Source organism: Sorex araneus, chromosome 1 (genome assembly GCF_027595985.1).
Source record: "Sorex araneus isolate mSorAra2 chromosome 1, mSorAra2.pri, whole genome shotgun sequence".
Lineage (NCBI taxonomy): Eukaryota > Metazoa > Chordata > Mammalia > Eulipotyphla > Soricidae > Sorex > Sorex araneus.
The window spans coordinates 68,576,679-68,603,576 of record NC_073302.1 but is presented as its reverse complement, the minus strand read 5'-3'; the positions used below and the strand labels follow the sequence as shown (position 1 = coordinate 68,603,576).

Here is a 26,898-nt window from a genome sequence, read left to right as displayed (position 1 = left end):
ATAAGTGTGATCCTTATTACATAGATGAAGAAACTGAGCTTCAGGGTGGTCAGATAATTTTTGTGAAAGATGAGAATTGAGTGGTTTCTGCAACTATTTTATTCTGCAGTTCTTGGTCTTAGTCATCTAACTAAACAATGATCTTAGGACTTCCAGACCAAAGTTGTTCACCTCACACAGTGGCTGCCTCCATCATGGTGTGCAATCCAGGTGGTCAGCCCAGACAGTCAAAGGCCAGCACTGCAGTCTGAGAGCTACTGTAAAGAGTGGAGCAAAGGCCCCATATTCCCTACAGCAACTTTGCCTTCATGGTGGAGTCCATAAGTCTGTCCAATAATGGCTCAGTGTGGCCGAGTCTGGTTTTGAGAAGGTTTAGGGTCCTAGGGTCCAGGGGGCCACACAGTGCTAAAGTGTGCGGTCAGAGGACAAGAGACTATAGAGTAAACAATAGAGCCCAAGTCTCTTGTTTTGGCTCTCTCATGTTCTCCTTATTACTTTGGTCAAGTCAGTTATTCATTTTATCTGGAGTGTCAAAATACAAACTGGAGCAATAGCATAGTCGGTAGGGCATTTGCCTTGCATGCGGCCGGCCAGGGTTTGATTCCTCCGTCCCTCTTGGAGAGACTGGCAAGCTATTGAGAATATTCTGCCCGCATGGCAGAGCCTGGCAAGCTACCTGTAGCATATTCGATATGCCAAAAACAGTTACAAGTCTCACAATGGAGATGTTACTGGTGCCCGCTCAAGCAAATCAATGGACAGCAGGATGACAGTGCTACAGTGCTACAGTCAAAATACAATTGGACTGAATAGTGTTCAGTGACTGACAGGCAGTCATGGGGTATGGGGCAAAAATGGGTCTCTCTGAACTCAGACATAAATCCTTTCTAGGAACGAGAATCTGTCCATTTGAAAATTTAAGCAAAAATGAGCACTCCACACAACCTAGAGTAAAGAGATGATTTGGAGTTGATGATGGAAGACCCAGATGTGTGGTTGGGCTACACTTGTGAGCCTCACAAGTACCCCAGGAAGCCTGTTAGCTTAATGTGACATGCAGATGTGCAGGAGGGATAAGGGCATTCCATAAAACAACTCTTTAATACAATGGGTCACGCTATATACATGGGCAACACAAAGGACTGAGATGTCCAGATGTTCCTTGTGCCATACACAGGGCATGGCCTACAGATGTTCACTATGGACTGAAGAGCATAGCCAAGTCAGGAACCACTTGGATTAGAAATAACAATGCATTATTTAGTTTTAAAAAGTATTAGACCACAACAAATGGTTTCCTTGAACACCATTGGCTGTCTAGCAACTGGCAAGGTATTTTCTGAGTCTCGATGCTCTTGACAACCCTTGACGAGATTTGGGGGGCTTTAGTATCTCCCCTGCATAGCTTCTCTACTAGTAATTGGAGAATTACTAACTGCAGATCCTGAACCCGCCTTTAACACTCATAGGGTCAGGGGCAAGATTGTTAGTTGTGACCTATGAACTCAGGTGTCTAGACATGTAAGAATTCCAAAGGATATTAAATGTTCACCGAAGTATCTCTCTCTTAGCAGATGTTTTTACAACTACCTGAAAGAGCAAGGCTGAATTTAGACTTCATCATCTACCTCTTTTGGAGAGTCACCTGAATCACACTAAAGGCTCTGAAGCAAAGCAATTCATGTCTGATCTACCACTGTTCACTTAGATTTGACAGAAGCAGCACAGAAAGGGCAGGGCTCAGGAAGAATCCCTCTAAGCTCAGGGATGACATCACTGTCAGTGCTCCAATGAGCCCTTGGGAACCTGCTCTCTCTCCTGGAGAGTCTGCAAATGCTCTGTCTTAGCACCCTTGGATAACTCAAATTTGCAAACTACTTATTACATGCTGATATACACAACACTGTGAAAAGCATATACTTGTGCACATGTGAATTTGGCCACATTTTCATGAGTAGCTACAAGCAACATCGTAGGGTGGTCAGACCTCCAAGTCTGGGAATGAAGGAGCTGGGTATTGTGGAGACAGGGTGCCAGGACACCTTTAGTCAGCCCAGAAGTGGGGGGTGTGGGTCCTGGATTCTGCTCCCACATTTCTCTCTTGGCCTTGGGACATAAACCCCTGACTCTCTTCTCCCTGAGAACCTTGCAGACTTTGAGAGGCAGCTCCAGCTTCTCACAAGAGCTATGGCCTGAGAAAAATGAAGTCTCCCGTTACTTATAACCTCTCAGCATTTCAGAGGAAAGACTTGGCTAGGGCAGCTGAGATCTTGCAAATATTTGGTTAGCTTGGAAAGAATGGGCACTCATTTTCCAATTCTTACAGATTTCTCTGGCCCAGTTCCTTTTATTAAAAACTTCAAATCCTGAGATAAAGTCGAATGGCACTCCAGGCTCCCAGCATTCATTTGTATCCCGGGGAGCAGAACCCAGAGTCTAAACAAAGAAAAGCTTAATCAATAGAACTCATGAATTTCCTCCAGGAGCAGGACCCGGATAGTAGAGGATAAGCAGAGGGCCTTTAATTGCATTTTTCTTGGGGCGGATCTAGGTGGGAAGGGCAGAAGACAAGGTTTCAGTGGATTCGGGTCCATAACCTCTATGACCCAGGGACAAACCCTGCCCGCTTGCAGGTTTTCTTTGCTTTTGTACAGTCAGTGAGATTTTTTTCCACATTTTTAAGTAGTTGGAGAAAAACCAATCAAGAGAAGAAAAGTATTTCATGATATCTGAATATTATGTGAAGATCAAATTTATAACCACAAATAAAGTTTTATTGGGACACAGCTACTGCTGTTGTTTATACATTGTTTGACCACTTTGGAGGCACAGTAACTGAGACACAGGTCATGTGGCTCTCAAAACCTTAAGTAGCTGTTTGGTCCTTTGCAGAAAAGGTTTGTGCTGGCTTGCTGACGAAGATGTGAGACCGGGTATTGGAACTAAAAACTGCAAAATGCATTTGCACAGTTAAGGAACTATAAAGCAAATATCTGGCTGACCCCATACATGGGTCAAAAAATAAAATATGTTGATTATAACTCTAGTTAATCTACATCTGACCTCTGTGACAATGTCTTTGTTTTTCTGGATATTTGTACACTCTCACCTCTCTAATTAAACAGTGCTTCTTAAATATACATAAATAAAACAGCACTGTACATTTGCTTTGTGTTTTTCTTCTTTTGACATTTTGTGAGACTCAGATCTATTATGGATGTGGTTTTGTCACTGGTCTGACTGCAAGCCACTTGACAGAAATCTTTTGTTTTGTTTTGGGAGCCACACCCACACTCGACGATGCTCAGGAATCAGTTATGGAGGGATTGGAAACCAAATGGCTTCTGGGGCTCAAACCTGGGTTCGCCGTGTGCAAGACAAATGCTCCACTTGCTGTATTCTGTCTCTGGCCCCTCCACTGAATTCTTTAGTTCTTGAATTCTTTAACATGATTTATTCATTTTGCTGTTGATGAACATTTGGATCTTTTCCAGTTTGGGGCTCTCATAAACAGCATTGTTAGGAAGATCTTGCATCTGAACTGTTATCAACTTAAGAAACTCTTGACAGCTGATAAAATTACTAGATCTTAAGGTTTTCAGCCCTATCAATAAATGCCAAACTATTATCTAAAGAGGTAGGGCCCTACCAGCTATCTCCTTTTAGTGTGCAGAGATGCCCTGTCTTGTGAGTTAGCCCAATTTCCAAGCCCCAAACCACACAGGTCTTCTGTCTGCTTTCAGAACCTCGAAGAGGCAGCCAAAGTACATAGGAGTCACCTGGCCTTCCACTTCGCATCTTCCCACAATATAACTCACAAACCTTAAAAAAAGCAGCGTGACGATAACAGTCAACTTTCTATGACTGATCCTTGAGATGATGCGATACGTTTCAGGTAACTGCTTTGCTGGGGGGCCAGTGAGGAGTGAGACTATCCTGCTCCCCACCCCAGTGAGCTGAGGAAGGAAAGGGGTTCACAGCCCTTCAGATGGGTCAGATGCCTCCTGACCCCGCCCAAGCCTGCAGGGTGATAGGATGGGGAGTTCGGAAAATCAGAGCTATCACTTTCTTCTTTGGAAAATCAGAGAACTTCAAAGGTCTGGGTATCAGCTCACAGGAAGTCGACACCTGTGATTTCTTTTTCTTCAGGTTCTTCAGAAACCTGGTGGGAAGAGGTCACTCCTTCTGCACATGGTGCGCTGAGATTCATCGCACGGAGGCTGGAGCACTGGCGGCATTTCTGAAGCGTGATGTAGCACTACATCGAAAACGCACAAATAAACCCCAAAATCCTAGCACATATTTATCCAGTTTGTGAAGCAGATTAATAGAATAACCAATAAAACATGTATAAAAGCTTTAATTAAATCTGATGAAATAAAACTTCATGTTTTATTTATGGACACTCCCAACATGTAAAGGATTCAGGGACACATTCATTTTTACTGCCATTTCGTCCTCATATCTATAATTAAATCCAGGCTGCAGTGCTGGCCCAAAGCAATGCGGCATTTTAAAGCTGGCCTTAAACATTCCCTCCCCCACCCCCATCTGCTTTTAATTATAATTACCATCCCAGGATGCAGGAGGCTGATGGTAAAACACAACAAAATAATACAACAAACAAACAAATAAACAAAAGCCGTTGTGTTGCCATTGTGTTCTGAAACAACAAGCTGAAGGAGGATTTCAGGCAGGTGGGCGTATCCTCGATTTCCAGTTTTATTCTGTACCAAGTGCACAATCCCTTCATTTTTGCTTTTGACATTAAAAAAAGGACTTCATGAAACAAGACAAAATAACTTATGATTATATGAAACATAACTGTGACAAATCACAAAACTATACATATTAATAGAAAAAAAGTGTACCTAATTCTTTAAAAGATTTATGACAATAAGCACCAGATGTGCCCCTAGAGTAAAATCGGCCCCATATCCAGTATGATATATGCAGTTCATTTCTCTACGTGAGTGTATATAACTATGTACAAGAGTCTGTGTGATTTATGGAAAACAGATTTCCACTTTTCCCCCAAAGTGCTTTGTGTCAGCAACATAACACAGGATGCTCTGCTGTCTGTACAAAAGAAATCTTTTCTTTTTTTGCACTCACCATTTCTCCAATGAGTGTTTTTTTTTTTTTGCTTTATCCATGGCAAAAAAAATGCAACCACAGAAATTCCATACCACCAGAAAAAAAAAGTGCCATTAAAAAAATGCTGCTATAAAATGACAGTCAAAACAGTCAAATAAAATGCCAGGTAGTTAATTTGAACATTTGCAATCACTGTTCCCAATACTTTCAAGGTGACTGAAAAGTCACCTTGAAAGATTTTTGAAAGGGGATTTGAACTTGGCCTCTGTGCTAGGACACAAGTGTCTGCAGAGCTGGCAGCCAGCAAATGGAGTAACAGCTCCAACACTCTGTGATCAGAGATGTTGCTGGGATCCATTGCCCAGGTTAAAATCACCTATGGGTTTGTGGGGAGACATGGGCAAAAGGATATACACCGCAGAACTAGCAAATATTTGAGAACTACTTAGCAGATGATCAGAGATGAAATTAAAACTGACACTCTGATGCAGTCCCTTTAGGGAATGACAACAACTGCAGCAGATAAAATGTCTCTGGGCATACTGATTTTTTTTTTTTAAGCTAATAGGATAATTGACTCTGGGTTGTGTATATTTTCACAAGCTCCAATGTTTTACTGCTTTTGTTTTTCAAAGGGGAATGACAATCTCTAGGTGTTTATGAAAATGGTTACATATCAAGACTGGGAAAAAGAAAAAACCCAGAATGTGGTGGGCAAGGATTTTTTAGGTTTCCACTTTTGTTGCTACAAACCTAATGAGAAAAGCACATGTAAATAACTTTCTGCAATGTGAAAGCGTGCAAGAAACAAACATTAAGATCAGGGAAAATTCTGGAATGGATAGCCTAGAAGGAACCTGAATGTGTCATATCCTGAGCTCCACAGCTATCAGGATAAACAAAGGGGGAAGTGAGGAGGCGCCTGGCCTCACGGACCACACAGGCCCTCACTATTCCATGCCCCTTGGCTGACATGAGGGTCTGTCAGGGCCAGGCCTAAGTTCCTGCTGAGGGCAGTGGCCCTGCAGGCAGCTCACCTGACTCCCTCCAGCAGGAAGCAAGAAAGGGGCAGACCACAGTGAGAGGCCCTGGGGAGACCAGTGGGACTCATGTACATCTCAATAGGAGCAGAAGGGAGGTAACTTACAGGTCACTGAGGCTGGGCTCTGGCTACACCTTCCCCTTTCATTTCAATGGAGCCAAAAGGCGTTGCTGATAACAACTTGACCTTTTTGTCATTTTCCTCCTCATCACACAGAATAGGTTTTGAGTTCCTCATAAAGGCCACCATACTGAAGCATGGAGAGAGTGCTCTCTAAAGAGACCAGAGTTTTCCTCTCTTTCCAGAGGGCTGTGAAGGACAAAAGGGGAATGCCAGCATTGGCATCATAGGTCTCGTTTAGGGCCCCCAGGTCTGCCAAGAGGGTGGGGTTTATATCAGTCTGAGAGCTCGCCTAAAGAAGTCTGAGGTGTGTACCTTTATAAAGCAGACAGAATGTTGTAAAGTGAGTAGTATCCTCTGCACACTCAGATGTCTGCATGACACCTTTTCTCAGATCAGAGACCACTAATCAGAGAAGCCAGATTGACCAAGTACACTGTGAAAGCAGAACCCACATTTGGCTTTGCCCTCCACTTGATGCTGAATGTAGTCCAGAGTCCCAGAGAAGAATACCATGTGCCATTAGACTGGAAGGACCCGTTTGTCAAGATACAGACTGTCACTGGATCCCAAGTCTGACACCAAGCTGTTTGTCTTGGTGAAAATTATAATGATCTCATTTTGACAAATAGTGTGTTGCATTTTTGTTCAGAGAACATTTTAAAGGAGTGAAAAGAAACCGTGAAATGTGCTAGGACAGATAAGTCAGAACTGACTTGGGTTCTTAGGGAACAGGTAAGTTTTTATAGCTCCAAGCCATAGGAATCGGGATTGTTAAAATAGTTTTGAAAAGGTGTCATGGAAATGGCTTCCAATTCAGGCTTGATATCAAATGGCCAAGTTGTCGCCTTCTGCTTATCTTTCCAGAACTGTTCCCTCTCCCTGCCTCCAGTCAGACCTTGCTAAGAGTCACTGATCGGACACTGAGGAGTGGTGGGTATGTCTGAGCCACAGTCAAGAACGGGGGACGAACAATGAAAAAAGAGGGAAACATGAAGTAAAGGGAAGGGGCAGTCAGGCAGCTGGATGAGTTCACGAAGGTGAACACTGCATGATAGTGGGCACTGGGCATCCCTAGTTTGGCTTTCTGAGAACCCAGAAAATGACTCAGTATTCTGGGTCTCATGTTTTCCATGCAACTCTGGCTAGAGACCCGAGTGGGAACACTGGGAGGGACAGCTTGTGGCCTGTCCCTTTGAAAAAGGTCTTAGAGGTAAAGTGGCAGAACAGTCTACCAGAGGGCTCCTATTCTAGCACTGGAAGGGGGTGCATCACTCCATTCCCCTCAAGTAGCTTTTATCAATGCAAAACTACAATTCCAGGGGTATTCACAGACTCATGAAACGGCGAGGGAAGCAAGCAGGGCTCAAGTTGTGGCAAAACGTGTGCAGCAGGGGTGAGAAAAAAATGATTTCTATATGAAGGACAGACTTCTAAATATTTTTTCCTGTTCTTTTTTTAAAGTAGATATAAATAGAAAATCTTTAAAAAGAAAGGACGAGGATCAGGAGCTGGAATACAATACAAGTTATAGTGCCTTTCAAGAACTGTTCTTGACAGACCTTGTGGTGCTGGTGAGAAACACAGACAGCCTTGGTAGCATGGAGGTATCTGAGCGGACAAATGTAGCCAGCTCCCTGGAATGCTAGGCTGGACCAGGACTCTGAGTTTCTCCAAGAGCTGAGCCCATGCTGTGCTTTGGACATGGGTTTCTCTTGTGTTTAGCTCTGCATCATCAGCCAGCAGTGAGGAAGAGCCCAGGGATACTCAGTTCTCTTTGCTTTTGGCAATTTGGGTTGTTCTTCCCTATTTGGAGTTTTGGACAGGGTGCTCCCCAATCTACTTCCACATGCATATGCTTTCATGGGTGTCTTTTCAGGGCTGACATTAAGAATGTAACACATACTGGGTAGAGTGAGGCTCTACATTCCCTTTGAAAAAACAATCCCAATTCAATTTGTCCAGCAAACCCAGACAAAAAAGGAGCAACTGCAAGTGACCAAGTAGGCTTTCCTGCACAGCTCAGCTCTTCACCATCCAGTCCTGCCTTCCTAAAACATGTGTCTTGCAGCTCAGCCAATCTGGTCGACATCCTTTTCCAAGCAGTCTCTGAGAGTAAGAAACAAAAGTGGCAAGCAACAACAAAGGTTCTGGGTGCCTATGGGAGTGGAGGCCAGTGAACTTCTAGCCTTCAGTATAGACAGAAGAGAGCTGGCTAGGACAGCGTTCCATGGCGCTGATCTGCAGAAAGGTGTTGTCTTCCGGCCCAGTTCGAAGAGACTCTCCAAAGAGGCTTGAGGAAGCTGAAGGCAAATCGTACACTAGAAAAGAAAGAACACTGTAAGTCAGTAACTCCTGCCTCACCGCACCTCCCAGACAGGCTGTGTAGTTTATGACGACTCTGGGAGCTAAGAATGCAACCCTACTGGGCTTGGTCCTTTAGTGTGTCTCTTTTCTCTCAGCATTAGTTGGGGAAGAGGATGATGTGCATCACATGGCCAAAGTAACTCCCAGAACAAAATATAGGTTGGGTCAAACTACAGTGCTCTAGGTAAGGATAAGGTGGCTTCATAAAAGAGATGATATTAAGATTTAGTCAAACAAAGAAGATGGGATTTTCACAGATGAAGAGGCAGAGAAAGAACTTTGTAGAAAGGGAGAATAGAAAACAAAGCATAGAGTGAGGGGCCTGGAGAAGCTTGGGTGCAGAGCAAGCCAAAGGAAACTTATACAGGGGCAGCTCTGAAGGTCTTGACTGGGCCTATCTCTGGGGGCCTTGAAAGCCAGGCTGAGGGAAAAAGATCATGTCTCTGTGATTAGAAACCACTTAAGGTATATGCGCAGACAAGCTGATTATTTTATTCTTGTCTTTCTGAAGACAGTAGGAGGTAGAAGAGTCAAGATAAGGAGAGACAGGACAGCTGTCACTATATTCTGGAAGAGACATGACCGTGCCTTAACCAGGGTGGTAGAGGTGATGGGATGGAGGGATTGAGAAGTGGATGAAAGAGACAACAGATTCAAAAGGATTTTCAGTGATCATGTACGGGGTCAAGTCTAGGACAGGAGGGTAGAGGAAACCCACTTGGGTCTGCCCTGCTAGTTGGCCTTAAGTTCTAAGTCTTGTTATGATACCAACACACCTGTAATGCCCGAGTGAGTTGAGAAGGCTCTGTGGAACACATCAAAGCCAGCCTGGCCCATGGACGAAGGGACCAGGCAGTCCTCAAAGGAAGGCACCATGCTGCAGGAGCTGCTGGGCGGCACTGTTCTCTGGGAGTCGTTGTAATGTGGCGGGCAGAATGTCTGCAGCTGCCCATAAAATCCTGCAATGCAGACAAGACACTGAGTCACCTTCTAAACATCATTTCCACCTAGCCGGACCTTCACTCAGCCTGGCTTCATATATACAACCAAATGCCTCACATTCTTAAGCCCACTCATGTCACCTCTGCACAAATACTTCAAATATGCTCTTGGGCAGAAGCTCTTCCACATTCATGGGTTTTTCAAAGCTTGTTGGTACCTGATATTTTAAATTTTCTGTTCTTAGAAATGAAGCCAAAGGTTTTTTCACCTTTGGCTTTCTAGAGTTCTGGCACTACAGGCCTGATCTTCAAGGGACATCCCCACCCTCATTTCCTTCCCACGGGGCTCTGACAGCACTTTTCACTTTGCCTTATGCTATATTCTATTCTGGTTTTTCACATTTGGTAAAAACCTCAAGAGTGCCTGACACAAAGGCCACTTGAAAATACAAAAGCAACAATATCATTTACCCATCTATCTTTCCTTGTACCTAATAAATCAGTATCTTTCTCATTATTATCTTGAACATCTTCCTTATCTGAATAGGTATATTATAGCCCAGCCTGGATATACAATTCAATTTTTTATTATGGTTGAGCATTTCGGTAAATGGGGAAAATGATGTCAGTATAAACAATAATGAAGTCATACTACGATAGACTTCTTAATAATTGAAAATAGTAATGATCATAAATAAGTTTTTAAATAATCATTAATTTGAAGACAATCACCAATGTTTTGCTAATATTATTTATTTCTGTCAAATTTGCTTTTCACTTCATGGATTTTTTTTGAACTTTTTATGCAGTCTTTTATAATCCTTTACAACTTCTTTGATAACAACCTTTCTGTCTTCTTCCTTGATAAATTTTTTTTCAAAAGCATACTTTAGAAAACATAACAATGAAATATTTGATACTTTATTAAATAGAAATACTCTGTTTTATTATCTGTTACCTCAGATGTAGACTATCAAAGTCATTGTCCATTTCACCGAACTGCTGAGAAGACTGTCATTGGATAAGGAAGTCCATATATGACATTTTACTCTTATTTTTTTAAATTAATTTCTCTGTTTTATATATGATATTTAAAAGTATTTTATACATATCATGGCATCACACAATGCTGGCTCTATGCTTAAAGGTGATTTCTGGCAGTGAAAAGGGACCATATGCAGCACCAGAGATTAGAACTGCGGTTACTGGTATGAAGGGCAAGTACCTTTACCCCTGTATCATATCTCTAGCCCCGAAATGTCAGTTATTGATAGCACTATTATGGTATTGTAGATGGGGAGGGGAGTAGTAGAAGAAGTGTCTCCTGCATCACTTCCACAAATATTAAATCATTATGAACCACCATCTTTCATGAATTTTGAGTCTCCTCCTGCATGAAATCTGTCTCTTCTTCAGACTAGAAGACTTAAGGTCTGGTTAAAAAAAATGGATTCACCATAAGCATGTAGGTAGGTGAGGGGCTGTTTGTCTATTTTTTCACTTCTCTTAAAGTACAAACAGTAGACACTGGCTCATCCAGATTACTAAACTCACTACCTTTCCTTTCTCTGATTAGTAACCTCCAGGCAATCTGTGTAACTGCTCAGATTACTTTAGACTAGAAGGCCTGTTTTATGATTGATAGGAACCAAAGAATGTTTGCCTACCTGTTCTTGAGGACAGGCAAGAATGCTAGGAACTATGATATAAGGCAGAGGGACCAATGCAGATATAGGCACAGGACACACTCATAATAGAAAATAAATAATTATATCCTTTTAATGGAAATTAGTAGTTTGCTTTATTCAAAATAAGAGAAAATCCCGTATTAGGTTGGAAAGAAAGAATATACGTGCATCAGCTGCAAGGACAGGAAAACAACTACAGAAATTCCATGTCAAGTATGCAAAGAATGAATGGAAAACAACTGGCTCCTCTATTAATCCAAAAATCTTCTGTGTGGTCTCAATAGAGAGAAGGGATAAAAACCTGAATGAACTATTCCAAATGCATATACAACTGATCACCAATTTGCACAAACTTTCATTCCTCCAACCATCAAGAAAAGTGAAATTGAGACAAAGAGCCGTCCACATTAGTAAAGATTTATAAAAATCATTCTTGGTGCTGGAATGGAAATGGCACAGAAGATACTTCTACACAATATTCTGTGTATCAATGTATCACTGTCACACCATTGCTCATTGATTTGCTGGAGCAGGCACCAGTAACATCTCCATTTGTGAGACTTGTTACTGTATTTGGCATATCGAATATGTCACGGGTAGCTTGTCAGGCTCTGCCGTGTGGGAGAGATACTTTCAGTAGCTTGCCAGGCTCTCTGAGAGGGGTGGAGGAATCGAACCTGGATCGGCCACGTGCAAGGCAAATGCCTGACCTGCTGTGTTATCACTCCAGCCCTATAATATTTGGTATAAACAAATTTTCATTGGCTTAAAGAAAACTAGCAACCATTTGAAAATTAACCACACATGTCTATACATTTTATATACCTTTATAACTGTTTTGAAACAGACAAAGTTTTTAGTAAAAAGTTGCCGTTGGGTGGTAGGTGTGGTGTGGTATAACATACATTTTGAAAGTGTGAAAAGACACCTCGAAAATATATTTAATCTTGTAAACCGATGATAACTCAATTTAAAAAGTGAGACACCCACAGCTTAGTGATATTTTATGAAGATTAAATGAGTTAATATTTATATAATGTGACAATAATTTTGCTGTATATTTAAATATTTGTTAAATGAGTAGAAATGTAAAAATATTTTGTGTAAAAGTAATCAAAATAAAATGTCTATTAAAAAATAAAAGTTTTACATAGCGATCAGTAATTCCACAATAACTAAATGTAAGAATGGGCACAGTAGTAGGCAAGCGGTATAATCATAGTTTCCAGGTGGAATTTTCTAGAATAGTTTTGGCCTTCTGGGGACCTAAACCGTATACCTTTTGTCCATGTTGGTTCTGAGACACTGAGCAATTCAGTTACTTACACCAGTGTAGGCTCAGAACAAATCTTAATGATTTAAGAAACCTGAATTGTACAGCTTCACGGTTTGGGAGGATTCCTGGTTTGATCTTGAATGTGGGTATCTGGTAGCCAGGCATAGGTAAACATGTGCTATCCAGGAGGAAGAAAATATTACCACAAACTATTACCACAAACTATTATTAGTTTGTTAGAATGTAATGTTCCCTCACTGAGCAAAATAGACAATATTTACTATTTATACCCCTATGCTTGCTCAGTTTACACTTGTCACTCTAAAATCCTGATGGCATTCATCAGTGTAATATTTCTACATTTTTATTATTATAGAAATAATAATATTTCTATATTATTTCTATATTCAGACTCTTCTGCGAATAGTTTCACTAACAGGAATATTAATCATGCAGATATGTTAGGTACAGTGATACAGACTTTCACTCACCTTTATAAAAAGGCAATTCCTGCCCTCTTTCCTATCTGCTTCTGAGAACAGAAATGTTACATGGCTTCGGTTTATACTTGAGAGTTGTGATGGGTAAGAGGGTAAAGGTTTAGAGTGCAGTGAAACATACTCAGTTCAGTTAAGTATTAAACCCAACATTGTGGGCTCCCTCTCCCAGTCTCCCTGCTCGTCTGAATCTCAGCGAGAGGGCAGAGTGTACTGTAATTCCTGCCTGTGGGTGTCTTGGCTGACATGAGAAACAGTCAAACCAGAATAACCCCACAAGCATGTTTTATCACTCTCACAGCCAACTCAGGGAAAGAAAATCCTCTTTATTCAATCCTTCCCTTCAAGAAGCCAATTACTAGAGATGCCAAAATCACTGGTGTGGATGGCTGTGGTCACTCAAATCAAAGAACTTGAATACAGCCTCTTCCCAGTTCTATTTCCATAAACCTGAGATTTTTAAAAGTTCCACTAGGGTCTTGCCATACACACAAACCTAACTCATTTTCTGATGAATAGCTCTTATATTCCAGCTGTTGGATTTCACATAGTAAAATTGGAAGGAATACTACTTCTCGGACCCAAAGCAAAATGAGGCAAGATGTTAACACATTTTGTAGCCATAAAGCCTAACAGTGATGGTGAGGTCAGCCAATCTGTCAGTCAGTTCATGATAGTTGTCAAGGTGCTGCTGGCGACACCAAAGAAATACAAGATAATACTTTGTCCTTGAGGACTGCTGATGCAACTGGAGCAATAACACAAATATTTATAATAGCATAAGAATGCACACGTAATTTATGTTGGCAATAATTGTTAGTTCTTACGGTTATTTACAAAATCACCAATTGAAAAAAGTCATTTTACTTCCAAGGATGAATATGGCAGGGAAGAATTTGCTAATAAATCGATTTTACCTAAGTTGTTGTTCCAGCAGATCAAGAAGAACCATTTTCCCTTTTCTCAATTTTGAGAATTTTTTTCTTCTAGAAACAAACTCATTTTTGTAATTAAAATTGTTTCAGATGAATTCACTAAAAATGAAATTGTGTAAACAAAGGAAATACTGTATTTCTACAATTCAGACATGACCAGATACAGACAAACAAAACTGGAACGTCCTATGTATTGTTTTGTATTCTATTTTCTCTCCTAATATTATCTCTGAGCTTCACATATCACTAAAATTCATTCTCAAAAACTCTTTCTCTTTATCACAAGGGGTCACTGATACCTCTGGAATGACAGATTAGATCCGAAGTTCATAGTCTCTTTTGCTGTTAATGATGATAAAATAGCCCATAAAGCTAGGTGTGGATTTCCTTCCCAAAGTGGAAGGGAAGTGGAGGAAGCTGGAGGAGAAAGGAACTGCATGATTAAACATGATAATAAATGGAATTCTCCAGGGCAGCATGGTCCAATAGAACTTTCTGCAATGATGGAACTGGTCTATATCTCATTATCCAACACAGAGGCTGCATATAAATATTGAGCACCCGAGATATGGCCAGAGTGACTGAGAAAGTGATTTTTTTCTCTTTATTTATTTATTCATTTATTTTTATCAAGACACCATAATTTACAAAGCTGTTCATCATAGAATTGTTTCAGGTATACAATGCTGCAACACCAATCCCACCACCAGTGTTTCCCATGTGCCTGCTATGCCCCATCCTGCCTCTCTGTCAGGCATAAAACAAATTTATATGTTATATAAATATATACAACTGAGGAAGTGATTTTTAGAGGCTTTTTAATTTTGATTATTCAAGTGTAAATGGCCGCCACAGGTCATGCCTACTGCACTGGTCAGTGCAGCTCTAGGGAAACCTGCATTTCCGGCTTTCGCTGAATTCGCTTCAGGAATGTTTCAGATTAAATTCTTAGGTGGGGGTGGGGAACCCACACAACAAAAAATGCATGACCCACAAGGAATTTAAATGAAATCCAGCTAATGATTCTTAGACTCGAAGCCTTCAGGATAGGAAATATAACAGACTCTTCAGGACATTTATCTTTTCATTACAAATCTATCACTATAATCTTTGTGGAAGGAACTAGAGAATAAACACACAATAAATAAATTCTTGTCACCCAATTCTCAACCTTCAAGAGTACTAGTGAATTTCAAGTTAGAGTTTTAGGGCTCTTTTGGAGGAATCACTGTCATACTAGCTCTTCTGCAGAAATCATTTTGCTTTCTGGAGTAGATTAAGCTAAAGGAAAGTGTTATCTTGTTACTTACCCTACTGTCATCCCCCGGCCCCCCTATCACCAAGCTGTTTTAGGGAGTGGCAATAAGGAGGACATGGATCTCATTTTCTTTCAGTGAGGTAAAAAATTCAACACACAAGTTTGGGTGCAGCTCATTAATAAAACCCTTTCCTTGCATGTTTGTATTCCTGACTGATTTCTCCCCTTACCTTCAGGTCACCCCTCCTGCTTCACCACTTCCTACTGCTCCTAGTATCATACACAAAAAGTTCAACACAGAGGATCCACCCATGTATGGACATGAATGCTCTCAGCCTGCTCCTGAAGAGGTGTTATGCAGAAGCTATGTGATTAGTGGATTTGTGTGTATAGACAATGGTTTGGCAAAGCAAAACCCTTGCTCTTTTTTTTTTTATGTTGAGGCGAGGAACCATCACCAAACTCTGAGTGCTAAGAAAGTGATGAAAGGTCAACATTCAGGGGCCGGAGAGCTATTACAGCAGGCAGGGCACTTGTCTTGCATGCATGAGACAGACCTGAGTGCTATTCTGGCATCCCATAAAGTCTCCCATGAACTTCCAGGAGTAATTCCTAAGTGCAGAGCCAGCAGTATAACCCCTGAGCATCTGTGGGTGTGGTCAAAAAAAGGTCAACATTCAGAATTGAGACTGACCCTTCTCTGTAGTAGACTCTAGTCTGCCCATGACTCACAGCTTATAGATGAAGAGAGGCAACAAGTGAATCCCCTCTTAGTCATAAGGAAGGTCCCGTGAATTACTTCCCTCACTAGAGTGTTGCTTGATCAGGACTGGCAGGATATTTTGTGATGCTCCTGGGAAATGAATGCAATCACTTCTCAAGGCCATCTGACATCTTCAGAAAGAAAAACCCTTCAACTGTTGTATCATCTGAAGGGTATCTTTTCAAAGATCCAGACTATAGCCGCTGCCCAAATCTCAGGAGTTATCTGTTTTCTTGACCTTTCATAAGAAATGCTTGTGTGTATTTGTTTTTGCTATTGTATGTTTGTAAATTAAATATCACAGTATCCCATACTTTCCATAAAGCAACTCAAAAAATTAAAGAGACAATTCACTTTCAGTTGTGAGTCTGTGCCTGACACCTAGTTAGTGCTCTATAAATGTCACTTTTATTTCCCTATTATAAAAAAGATATAAGCATTTCACTTTTCATTTATCCAACAACTACCTATCAAACACTCAAATGCTGGGATACAATGGTAAACAACATCTACTGCATGTGTTCTTGGAGCTTATATTCTAGTAAGATGAAAAAAAATACAAACTTGAGTAATAATAGCACACTATAAAGAACCACAGCAAAAAAAATATATATATATTTTCTTTTTGTGCCACACCTGGAAGTGCTCAGGTATTCCTCCTGGCTTTGTACTCAAGGGTGACTCCTGGCAGTGCTTGGGGACTATGTGTGGTGCTTGGGATTGAATCAATATTCAAGGCAAGCACCCTCCCTGTGGTACTCTCTCTCTGGCCCAAGGAACTTTTCTTTGATGGACATAAAGAGATGTAACTGTCAATCAGAGACATTCAAACAGGAAGAAGGGACAGTAAGAAAAACATAGAGGTGATCTGGAAACTCAGAGAATGGACTCAGTTCCCTCTGCTGGCCCCTGTTGGGTTATGTCAGGTCTCACAAGGAAAAAAGTCATCCTGCACATCCTCTTAAGACCTTCCCTGGCAGAGACCACTTTCCGCTAGCTCGTGACTGGGTAAGTGACTAAACATATCATTGTAGAAGCAAAGCTGCCAGCCTCTCTGAAATTTGGTTGTTGTTTAATTCTCATACTGCAGATAGTCACTAGTCAAAGGAAATGAAGGAGTTATGGTGCTTTGAACCTTGTATTTTCCCTCTGGAAACTGATTCTGAAGGTTCCTTTTGGAATGTAGAGAGTTTGGCCTTAGTCATAGGATTGCTGCATGTATACATGTTAAGCTTAGCCAAAATGATAAACTGGAGTGCTCACATTAAGGGCTCTAGGGAAATGGGTATCGGAATAAGGAGCATGACTCTATCTTCTAGGGCTCCCCTAATCTATTCTTCTCAAATACCCTGATTGACACATTGTGGATTCCCTTACTCTCTGTAGACTCTTGAGATACTCACTGAACTTTCTGTAATCCATGACACAGCTAATTAGAAAAAAAAAAGAATAAAGTTTCTAGTAAAACTCCTTGATACTGCAAAAATATGATATAGAAATGGTACATACTATGACATAAAAACGATAAAGAAACTACAGTCAAGTTTCTGGTATCACTGTCACTGCATCACTGTCATCCTGTTGTTCATCGATTTGCTCGAGAGGGCGCCAGTAACATTTCCATTCATTCTAGCCCTGAGATTTTAGCAGCCTCTCTTTACTCGTTCTTTCCAGCACTGCTGCATTGGAGGCCCTTTCAGGGTAAGGGGTATGAGACCCATCATTGTTACTGTATTTTGCATATAGAATACGCCACGGGGAGCTTGCCAGGCTCTGCCGTTTGGGCATCTCTATCTTCAGAACAACGTAATCTCCCCAAATACAGGAGGCAGTAGAAAACATGAACAAGACAATCACAAGCAAAAAGACTGGAAGAGTAATTAAGAATCTCCCCGAGAACAAGTTTCTGGTAAAGCTGCTAAATATCAGAAGAACACAATCTTTGGGAATCACAAAATTAACAGCCATATTTACTTTAAAATTTACCAGGAGTAAGAGCTAGGAAATCACACACTTATCACTCATACAGTACCTTAGAATTAGAGATTCTTTTGAGGTAGTTATCTGATCACCCTAATTTTTTAAAAAGGAATGTATAATACTTTATTTATTGGCGGGGTTCAGAATATCATAAGTGGACCAGGGAATCAAACCTGGGTCCCCTGCTGATCATCCTATAATACAAACAATGATTTCCTTTTATTAGGGAAAATATGGAAGCAGAGAAACTGCTTTTGTCTTTTAAAAACTGATATGAAACCATACATACAAATAGGAAAAAGATGAAAAATTCATTATATCATTTACTTTTCCCAAACATTCAGATATTTATGCCTTTGTAGAGCTAGCCTTTATCTTAAAATAAATGGGCAGTGGAAGTAAACTATTTCCTGCTAAGTCCAGAACTTTCTCTTTTGTAATTCTAGTGCTTTGACATTGTCACAGAACATTTTGGCTACTTTAAATCAAGCACTCAAGAGAATTACGCCAGGAGAAAGGAAAGGAATTACTACTTGTTTGCTCTGAAACATGCATTGTCCTAGAAATTTTACATGGAAAAAAATCTCAATCTTTAAAAACTTTTAGTCTTAATGTTATTCCCACTTTATAGACAAAGAAACAAGGAAGCTAAAATTATTGATCCAAATCTTCGTAGTTACTAAGTTTAGACTAAGTATTCAAATCTAGATCTGTTGGTGACATAGTTCAAAGTAGACTATGAAGCCTTAATTTCATGGACCAAATACATTTAAACAAAATACTGATGCCTTTCATTTCCAGATCCCAGACAGTTATTCAGATGGGGTCAACATATCAGAAGATATGAATGTTTTCACTGGGGAGAGAACTATTGAATTAGCAAAATGGACATAATCATCTAAATACTGAAAAATTCTAAAACTCCTTATTACTGAAACAGACATTTCAGAAATTTCTTTTGGCCAATTTTTGGATTTTAGTCTTGTTCATTGCACAAATAATTTGGATCAGGGTTTGAATTCCAGATGACCCATTAAATCATATGCCTTTGATTAAATTATGTTTCTTCTTTGAGTCTCATTAGAAAATACTTATTTTGAAGAGTTGGGAAATATCACATATGAGTGTATGTGTATACACATACATCACACACACACACGTATATATATATATATTTTTTCCTCATCTATTTCCTCACATGTAGCAGCCACTCAGTAAACAGTAGCAATTATTATTATTGCCATGACATAGGTTTAAGAGTATTTTCTTGTTCTCTACTATACAAAAACCTTAATTAAATCACTTTTTTCCCTCTCATAAGCTGCTACCCTTAAGTGTAAAATCTTAAAAGTTAAATCTCCACAATTTGTTGTCTTTTTTTTTTTTTTTGCCTTGGCTCTCAGTCTTAGCCATTAACATCATCCAGGTCTTCATCTGTGCTAGAACTCCACTAAGCTTCCTCCCTGGAAGTGGCGGAGAAACTGACTCTTCATTTCAATACAGTCTATAAATGGGGAAGCTGCAGGAACAGCTCACAGACTGTGTTAGGAAGACAGATTTTTCTTTGGGCTGAGAACTGAACCAGCTTGCAAAGCACTAGAGCTATTTACAACTGACATTTAAGCAACTACTGTACTGAGAAAGTGGAAAATAATGGAAATAATAACCCTTACAATTCCATTTGGATATACTCCTACTTAAAGCACCCTATGACAAAAGTGGACCCTTGCAGCAATTGCTTGGTCCTTTGCCCTCTGTTAGAAGAGCTGTAATACAAGGGTGGTAGTTAGAGAAACCCTCCTAGATCCAAGGAGCAAGGCCATTTTCATCTGTGACTTCTGCCACCCCCTCGCAGGCCACAATAAGACACACTTTGAACACTAGGAAATCACCTCTGCCTCCTTACAACATTGTGCCTGGTCTGCAGCAAGCTGGTAAAGGCATTTTTTTTGGAAGCCAGAGACTCACTCTTGTATTTTTCTACTGATTTCCCGGGGTGGGATAGGAGAATAGGGAAAGGCAAAGACTTCTGCAAAAGGTTCAAATAAAGGAATGAAAGTGGAAAAAGCCTGCTGCTGAAAAGTAGATGGGGAAATGCAGAGAAAGCGTTTGTAAAACACTCTCAGTTAAAAGATGCAATTGATTTTCATCTTTTCATCCTCCCAACCCACCCAAAACCTAAACGCGTGGTGGCCTATGCCTTCCAAATTCTCAAAATGATAAGCTGCCAAAGCAAACTAATTGTAATGTGTCTCAGTAATTGCCATGTGTGCATATATACAGTTATAGTAAAATGGTTCAGTGCATCCTGACAGTGATCATGCATATTTAGAAATTACATAAAACGGAGACTCTCCAAACCAGAAGACCTGAGGAGTTTGTAATGGATCTGAACGTGAGCTTTGCCATTTACTGGCTCTGTGGCGTGGAAGAAACTGTGAGTTCTTTAAACCTGTGATTCCCTATTTATAAAAAGGAAATAACTGCACTAATATGGCAGTATAGGTCTGATAGTGAAACCAGGAGAAACACAGAGTAAAAATGAAGGGTGCTCAAATGTCCAAGAATTGCTATGTACATTCATCACTTGAAAATTTGAAGAACATTCCCTTTGATTCGGATATCTTGGATATTGTAATGGACAGGTGGAGGACTTAGACATTCTGGATCTTATGCTTGTGTGAAGTGAGCACTTTGGCCACTGGTCATGGTTGATAAGTTAGGAATGCCATATAAATGAAGCCTACTCTATTACTAATATATGCATCCTCAGTATGCACCTCAAATCAAATGATACTGTCAATGTAAAAATATTTCACAAACAGTAAAACCTCTTGAAAATTTTAACTTCTATTGGTCCACTAGTTGCATATTTTAATTTTTAATACTACATTTACATAGCACTGCACTGTTGGTAGCACTGTCGTCTTGTTGTTCATTGATTTTGCTTGAGTGGGCACCAGTAATGTCTTCATTATGAGACTCGTTGTTGCTGTTTTTGGAATATCGAATACGTCATGAGTAGATTGCCAGGCTCTGCATGCGGGCAGGGTACTCTTGGTAGCTTGCCGGGCTCTTCGAGAGGGACGGAGGAATCGAACCTGAGTCTGCTGTGTGCAAGGCAAATGCCCTACCCGCTGTGCTATCACTCCAGTTCAAGAGATCTAAATGTATTCTTGTTGTTTTTTGTATTTGAATACAAAGTTTAATCTGTTCATGGATGCCTCCCTTTCTTTTCCATAAAGTTCATAAACAACCTTTGGCTCAGGGGTACATTGGCTTAAAGCCCATAAAAGGAAGCATGGTAATGTGGGGGACCCGGGGGTCAAGTTCAGTGGTAGAGTGCCTTCCCTGCACATGTGAGACCATGAGTGTGAATCTCAGCACTTCTGGAAGGATTCCTGTGCCACAACCAAGTTTGTAAGCAACGGCACACACTACAACAGCAAAAGGAAGGGAAGGGGGTCAAATTTAAGAGTGATTTTTTATTTTAAGCAAGCTTTGTTATAAGTTTGGTGTGGCTGTAAAGAGAATTCTGGTGTTTTTGCTTTGTTTTGTTTTGGGCTACACCCGGCTGTGCTCATGGCTTACTCCTGGCTCTGTGTTCCGGGATCATTCTTGGTGGTTCTCAGATGACCATAAGTGGTGCCAGGGATCGAACCAGGCTTGGCCATAGGCACAGTAAGTGCCTTACCCTCTTGAGCATAGATTTTAGAGACTGTTAAAATAAAGTGCTGGATGCTCCCTGGGATTCATGAGAGCCACTCTGGTTCTCCACAATTTTTGGTCATTCTGCATTCAATAAGACTTCCGCTAGGAGGCTAAGGGAGGAGGAAACTGCAGAGTATTTCTTCAATAATGGATCCATTTCTTTCTTTAAATTCATGACTGGGTAACTATGATGAGCACGCACTGAGTTCTACATGAGTCCTACGGCTAGTCCCACACTAGCCATAGGCCACCGTAATTTCAAAGAGGGGACTGTCACCTTAGCCCCATCTCAGCTCTATGCTGGATCAAGTGAATCAGAACCTCTCAATTAACAGCCTGCAAATCTTCATGCTTAACAAGGTAAGAAAGATTCTAAGGAATATTTACTTGATCTTCAATTTTATTAGGGTTTTCTATTTAGTTCATTCATCTGTGGGGGAACTTCACCTGAGCTTTGCTCAGAATGCCCAGGGGCCACTCCTGGCAACTCTCAGACCCTTTGGCTGATGCCAGGGCCTGACCTTGCAGTGTTGCCGGGGCTCTGCAGTGCTAAAGCTCACCAGAGCCATCCCAGTAATGTCCAGGGATTTCAGGGGTACACCTGGGGTGTTTGGCGCAGTGGGGAGGTTCATGGAACTGGTGATTGAATCAGGGTCAGGCACGTGAGGGGGTGAACCCTGTCCTATTTGTGTTTTTACGTCTAACTGACAAGAGAAGTCACAGCAGTTCATAAAACAGAGTCTTTCTGGATCTTTTCCTTCTCTTCAAGAAAGTGTTGATTTCTAATAGAGGAAACAAACTGCCATGCTGTAAATGACACAGCACTGCCAGGAGGGTGAAAGAGCAGGCGAACGACTCAAGAAAGACTATAAATACCCAAGCGGCAGTTCCTGTCACCTAATCCCTGTTATAACTAAAACACCTTTAGTGTTCAAAAATTATGAAAAGATTTTCAATCGCATTACCAACCAAAACAAAACTCAGGACAAGTCATCAATCACTGCTATAAAAATTGGCAAGAATTAAAGTGGCTGGCAAAATCTATTTGGAGAAAATGGGTACTCTAATGAATGCTCCTTGGCCTTTTCCAGACCATGGCCCTCTTCTGACCTTTATTCCTTCTTGTGCCCTTCATCCCCATTCAGCGGTTGACCCCAAGTCTTGTGCCATAGCCTCCACTTTCATGTAATTCTTAGCTGTGGTCCCTTGGAAAATCCTGGGGGCCTATGGGGGATGAGAAACACTGCTCTAATGTACTGATGGTTAAAATATAAGCTGGTTTAGCTTTTGTGAAGAAATATGTGGAAGCACCTATCCAACTTTAAAAAGTACATACCTATTAATTCAACAAATCATCTTTTAGGAATAATTGCTAGTAAAAGGATTCATATATATATATATACACATATATGTGTATGTGTATATATATGAGAGTATGTGAGTATATATACATGAGAATACATGATCCTGAATCCTGTCTACACACATGTATACATACATATATTCTCATATTTGAGAATGTTTGTATAAAGTATATATAAATGTATCAGGATATTTAATATAGTATAGCATTGCACTGTAGCACTGTTGTCCCATCCTGTTGTTCACCGATTTGCTTGAGCGGGCACCTGTAATGTCTCCATTGTGAGACTTGTTGTCACTGTTTTTGGCATAACGAATACGCCTCGGGTAGCTTGCCAGGCTTTGCAGTGTGGGTGGGATACTCTCAGTAGCTTGCTGGGATCTCTGAGAGGGATGGAGGAATCGAACTGGGTTGGCCATGTGCAAGGCACTCTACTCACTGTGCTATTGCTCGAGTCCACTTAATATAGTATATTGGTAGTCAGTGGAATAAAAGTCTGTCAATACAAGAATTATTTTTTAAATGAAGGTGACATGTTCCTGTAAATATTATACAGTTAAAGGTGGTTTTGAGTGGAGTTCAAGCCCAATTCAATCAGCTTAATCAACGGCTTAATAAATAGCAGTGCTCCTACATTATAAAAAAAAAAGTGGTTTTGATTTAAATGCGATGACCTGGAATCAAAGCATATATATTTCTTTCAAGTCAAATAATATCACAAGGAGTCCAGAGCAACAGTACAGCAGGTATGGCACTTGCCTTGCATGCGGTCGACCTAGGTTGATCCCCCGCATCCCATATGGTCCCCCAAGCACTGCCAGGAGTGATAAACTGAGGACAGAGCCAGGAGTAAGCCCTGAGCATTGCCAAGTGTGGTCCCTAAATAAAAATAAAGTTATAAAATGCAGAATAGGAGCCTATTTTTTGTAACAGGATAATCAATGTGTACACACATGTGTACGCACATATACAAGAATATAAGCTGTATTTTTTTCTACGTACTAATAATAGCCTAAGTACTTACTATCTTACTAGTCATTACATCTGGCCAGCAGAACTGAGATGAGCATAAGGTTGTAAAGTAACAGATTTATTCAAGTATCCTAAGTAATGTTTAAAGACTGGGAAGGGGCTGGAGAAATAGTACAGAAGTTCAGGTGCTTGCTTTGCATACTGCCAATCCCAGTTCAATCCTGACATCACATGGTCCCTGGAGCACAGGAGCACTGATGCTGATGAACCCAAAGTTGTGAGTAGCCTTCAGCACAGGATGAATTTAAACTCTGTGATAAGAACTCAGTATCTTGTTTACTGATTTAATAAGTGTTGATTTAGTCATTTGTTAGTTTATTATCTTGATTTAGTTATTTAGCACAGATGGTAGGGCATTTGCCTTGCACGAGGCCAACCCAAGTTCTATTCCTCCGTCTCTCTGAGAGCCCAGCAAGCTACAGAGAGTATCCAACTGCACGGCAGAGGCTGGTAAGCTACCTGTGGCATATTCGATATGCCAAAAACAGTAACAACAAGTCTCACAATGGAGACATTACTGGTGCCCACTCGAGCAAATCGATGAACAATGGGATGACAGTGCTACAGTGCAGTACACACATACACATACACACACACATAGACACACAGGTAATCAGAGTGGGTGCTTCATTTCCTGTAAGGACAGTGAAAGCTCACATCCTATTTTAGAGAACAGAATCCTGTTAGATAGTTTTAAGTGTTATTTCCAGCTCCACGATTTCAGGATTAAAAACTCTTGGACAAGTTAATTTTCAGTGATTATGATTCATTGTCCATAAAAATGGAGTAAATAAAGTAATTTTTTTATAGAGCTGTTATGAGGATTAGTTGAAAAAGGGCACAGGAACATTCACTGCACTGTGGGCAAAGAAAAAAAATTTCTGCAGTGGGCATGTGCAGACATGAAATCAAGTTGTCTGTGGAAAATAATTTGTCTTATGAAGCATGGTACCTTTACTGTCAACAGAATTTTATCTCTGTAAACTGTTCCCAACATTTTGGCTCCCCACTTAACCCATCACACAAAATTCCAAAATGATGGAAGGCTTCCATTGTAGTCAGTCCACAGCCACCATCGTAATGAAGAGTGATTGTGAACTTTGGAATCTGACTGTGTTCCTAAAATCTGCTCTGAACCTCAGTAGGTTTGTTGCTTGGAGCAAGGTTCATTTAATCTCTATGTATAATACGCCCAAGGTGTTTTAAAAATTTTGATTAATGTTATTTTGTGGATTAAGTAAGCCAACATATCCAGGACATACCACAGCTGATAACTAGCAGAAAAGTGCAACGGCAGCTCTAGTTAGCTATGCTCTGGGCTAGGCCTTTTCTCTCATTCTTGCACCAACTCTAAAGGAGAGGTTCTACTACCAGTGAGTGAGGAAACCCCAATTTATGAGATTGCATGACTTTCATACAGGACTCAAATTTAGATTAGCTCAAGTCGAAACTCCTTTCCTCTGTTCTCTTCTGTGTTACTTCTCTTGGAGCAAGTAAGTCACCAGCTCCTCTACAGGTAATCTCTTTTGAGATTATATGACTAGTTTGTGGGCTATGAAATTTAGTGGCTATGAATGCTTTGAAAATGGAATGGAATTTTACGAAATACTCTCTGGGCACTGAGAATGCATCAAAATATCTTCCTTGGGGACTACCACTATTCAGAATTTCACTTAGCAACCAGCACCAGGTGCAAATACTCAGGAGAAGGCGACTACATTCAGTCTAGCTTAATATGCAGGTGACTAATTAGATCATTCTATTTATTCCAGGGAGAGGATTTAGGCAGTTTGGGAATCACTGGACATTTAGAGTGAGGGAGGGGAAGAGAGGAGGAAGACTCAGAGAAATGAGGGCACTACTGTCCTGAATAAGGCTCTTCCTTCTCTCCATTTTATTTACTCAATAAACATTACAAACTTCCTATTGCAAAATCTTGTGAAAAATAGTCTTTGTCTTCAAGAAACTTAACACTTTAAGGATGGTTGCTTGATTCAGTTGTCTCTTAATATCCTTATGATATGCAGGTTTAACATGTGCCTGTGTATTGATGCTTGACTGCATGTGTAAGTTACACGTTTTAGTTATTTCCAGAAGCAATAATTCAGCTTTTCTGATGAAGATGACCATCTCACACCCCTCCCATTAAACCCAACATGTCAAAATACTGATGGAAATTTAAATTTAACTTTGTTTTCTAGAAATGGACATTGTAGAATTTATCAAGTATTAGCAATGTAAACCTTACCTTGGAAATAATTTTGTATTAATTATATAATAGTAATTGAGAATTTCACAGGTGTGAAGCGATAGTACAGTGGGTAAGGTGCTTGACTTGCACGCATCTGACCCAGGTTTACTTCTGGACACCATATATGGTTCCCAAGCTCCAACCAAGAGTGATTCCCAAGTGCAGGGCCAGGAGAAAGCCCAGAGTACAGCTGGGTGTGGCCAAAAAAAACAACAACAAAAAAGTTTATAACCAGTTTTAAGTATCAACCCTAGAAACTATATCAGCATTATTATGACTGATACCCCAAATAATTTCTGATCTGGCTGCTGATAACATCAAGATAACATGATGAGCATGCAGTGGCTCATTCCTCTTGTTAACATATCACAGTGTTCTCAGTGAAATCTTTACACCAGCAAAGATAGTTGATTCACTATCCATCTCATTTGTCTTCCTGGGACTTCCAGGGGAAGGTTGTGACCTATGCTTACGTTCTAAGTGATACAACTTCGACTTAATAATTTCTTATTTCACAACCTTACACATGTGTGACTAAATTTCCTGTGAGTGGGGAGTATGTTATTGTTTCTACAAT

The 26,898-nt window shown here is 40.5% G+C and overlaps 1 protein-coding gene across 2 annotated transcripts in view; it reads right to left on the bottom strand.

Moving 5' to 3' along the window:
• Window positions 1–4,708: 4,708 nt before the first annotated feature.
• The window catches only part of GLIS3 (GLIS family zinc finger 3), a 521,896-nt gene continuing 499,706 nt past the window's right edge, over window positions 4,709–26,898 (bottom strand). For both annotated transcript variants that reach the window (XM_055122898.1, XM_055122891.1), the window contains 2 exons: window positions 9,403–9,585; window positions 4,709–8,580 (listed from right to left, as the gene is read on the bottom strand). In XM_055122898.1, the coding sequence (XP_054978873.1) occupies window positions 8,444–8,580; window positions 9,403–9,585 (320 nt within the window). In that variant the 3' untranslated portion in view covers window positions 4,709–8,443. The remainder of the gene's footprint in view (window positions 8,581–9,402; window positions 9,586–26,898) is intronic.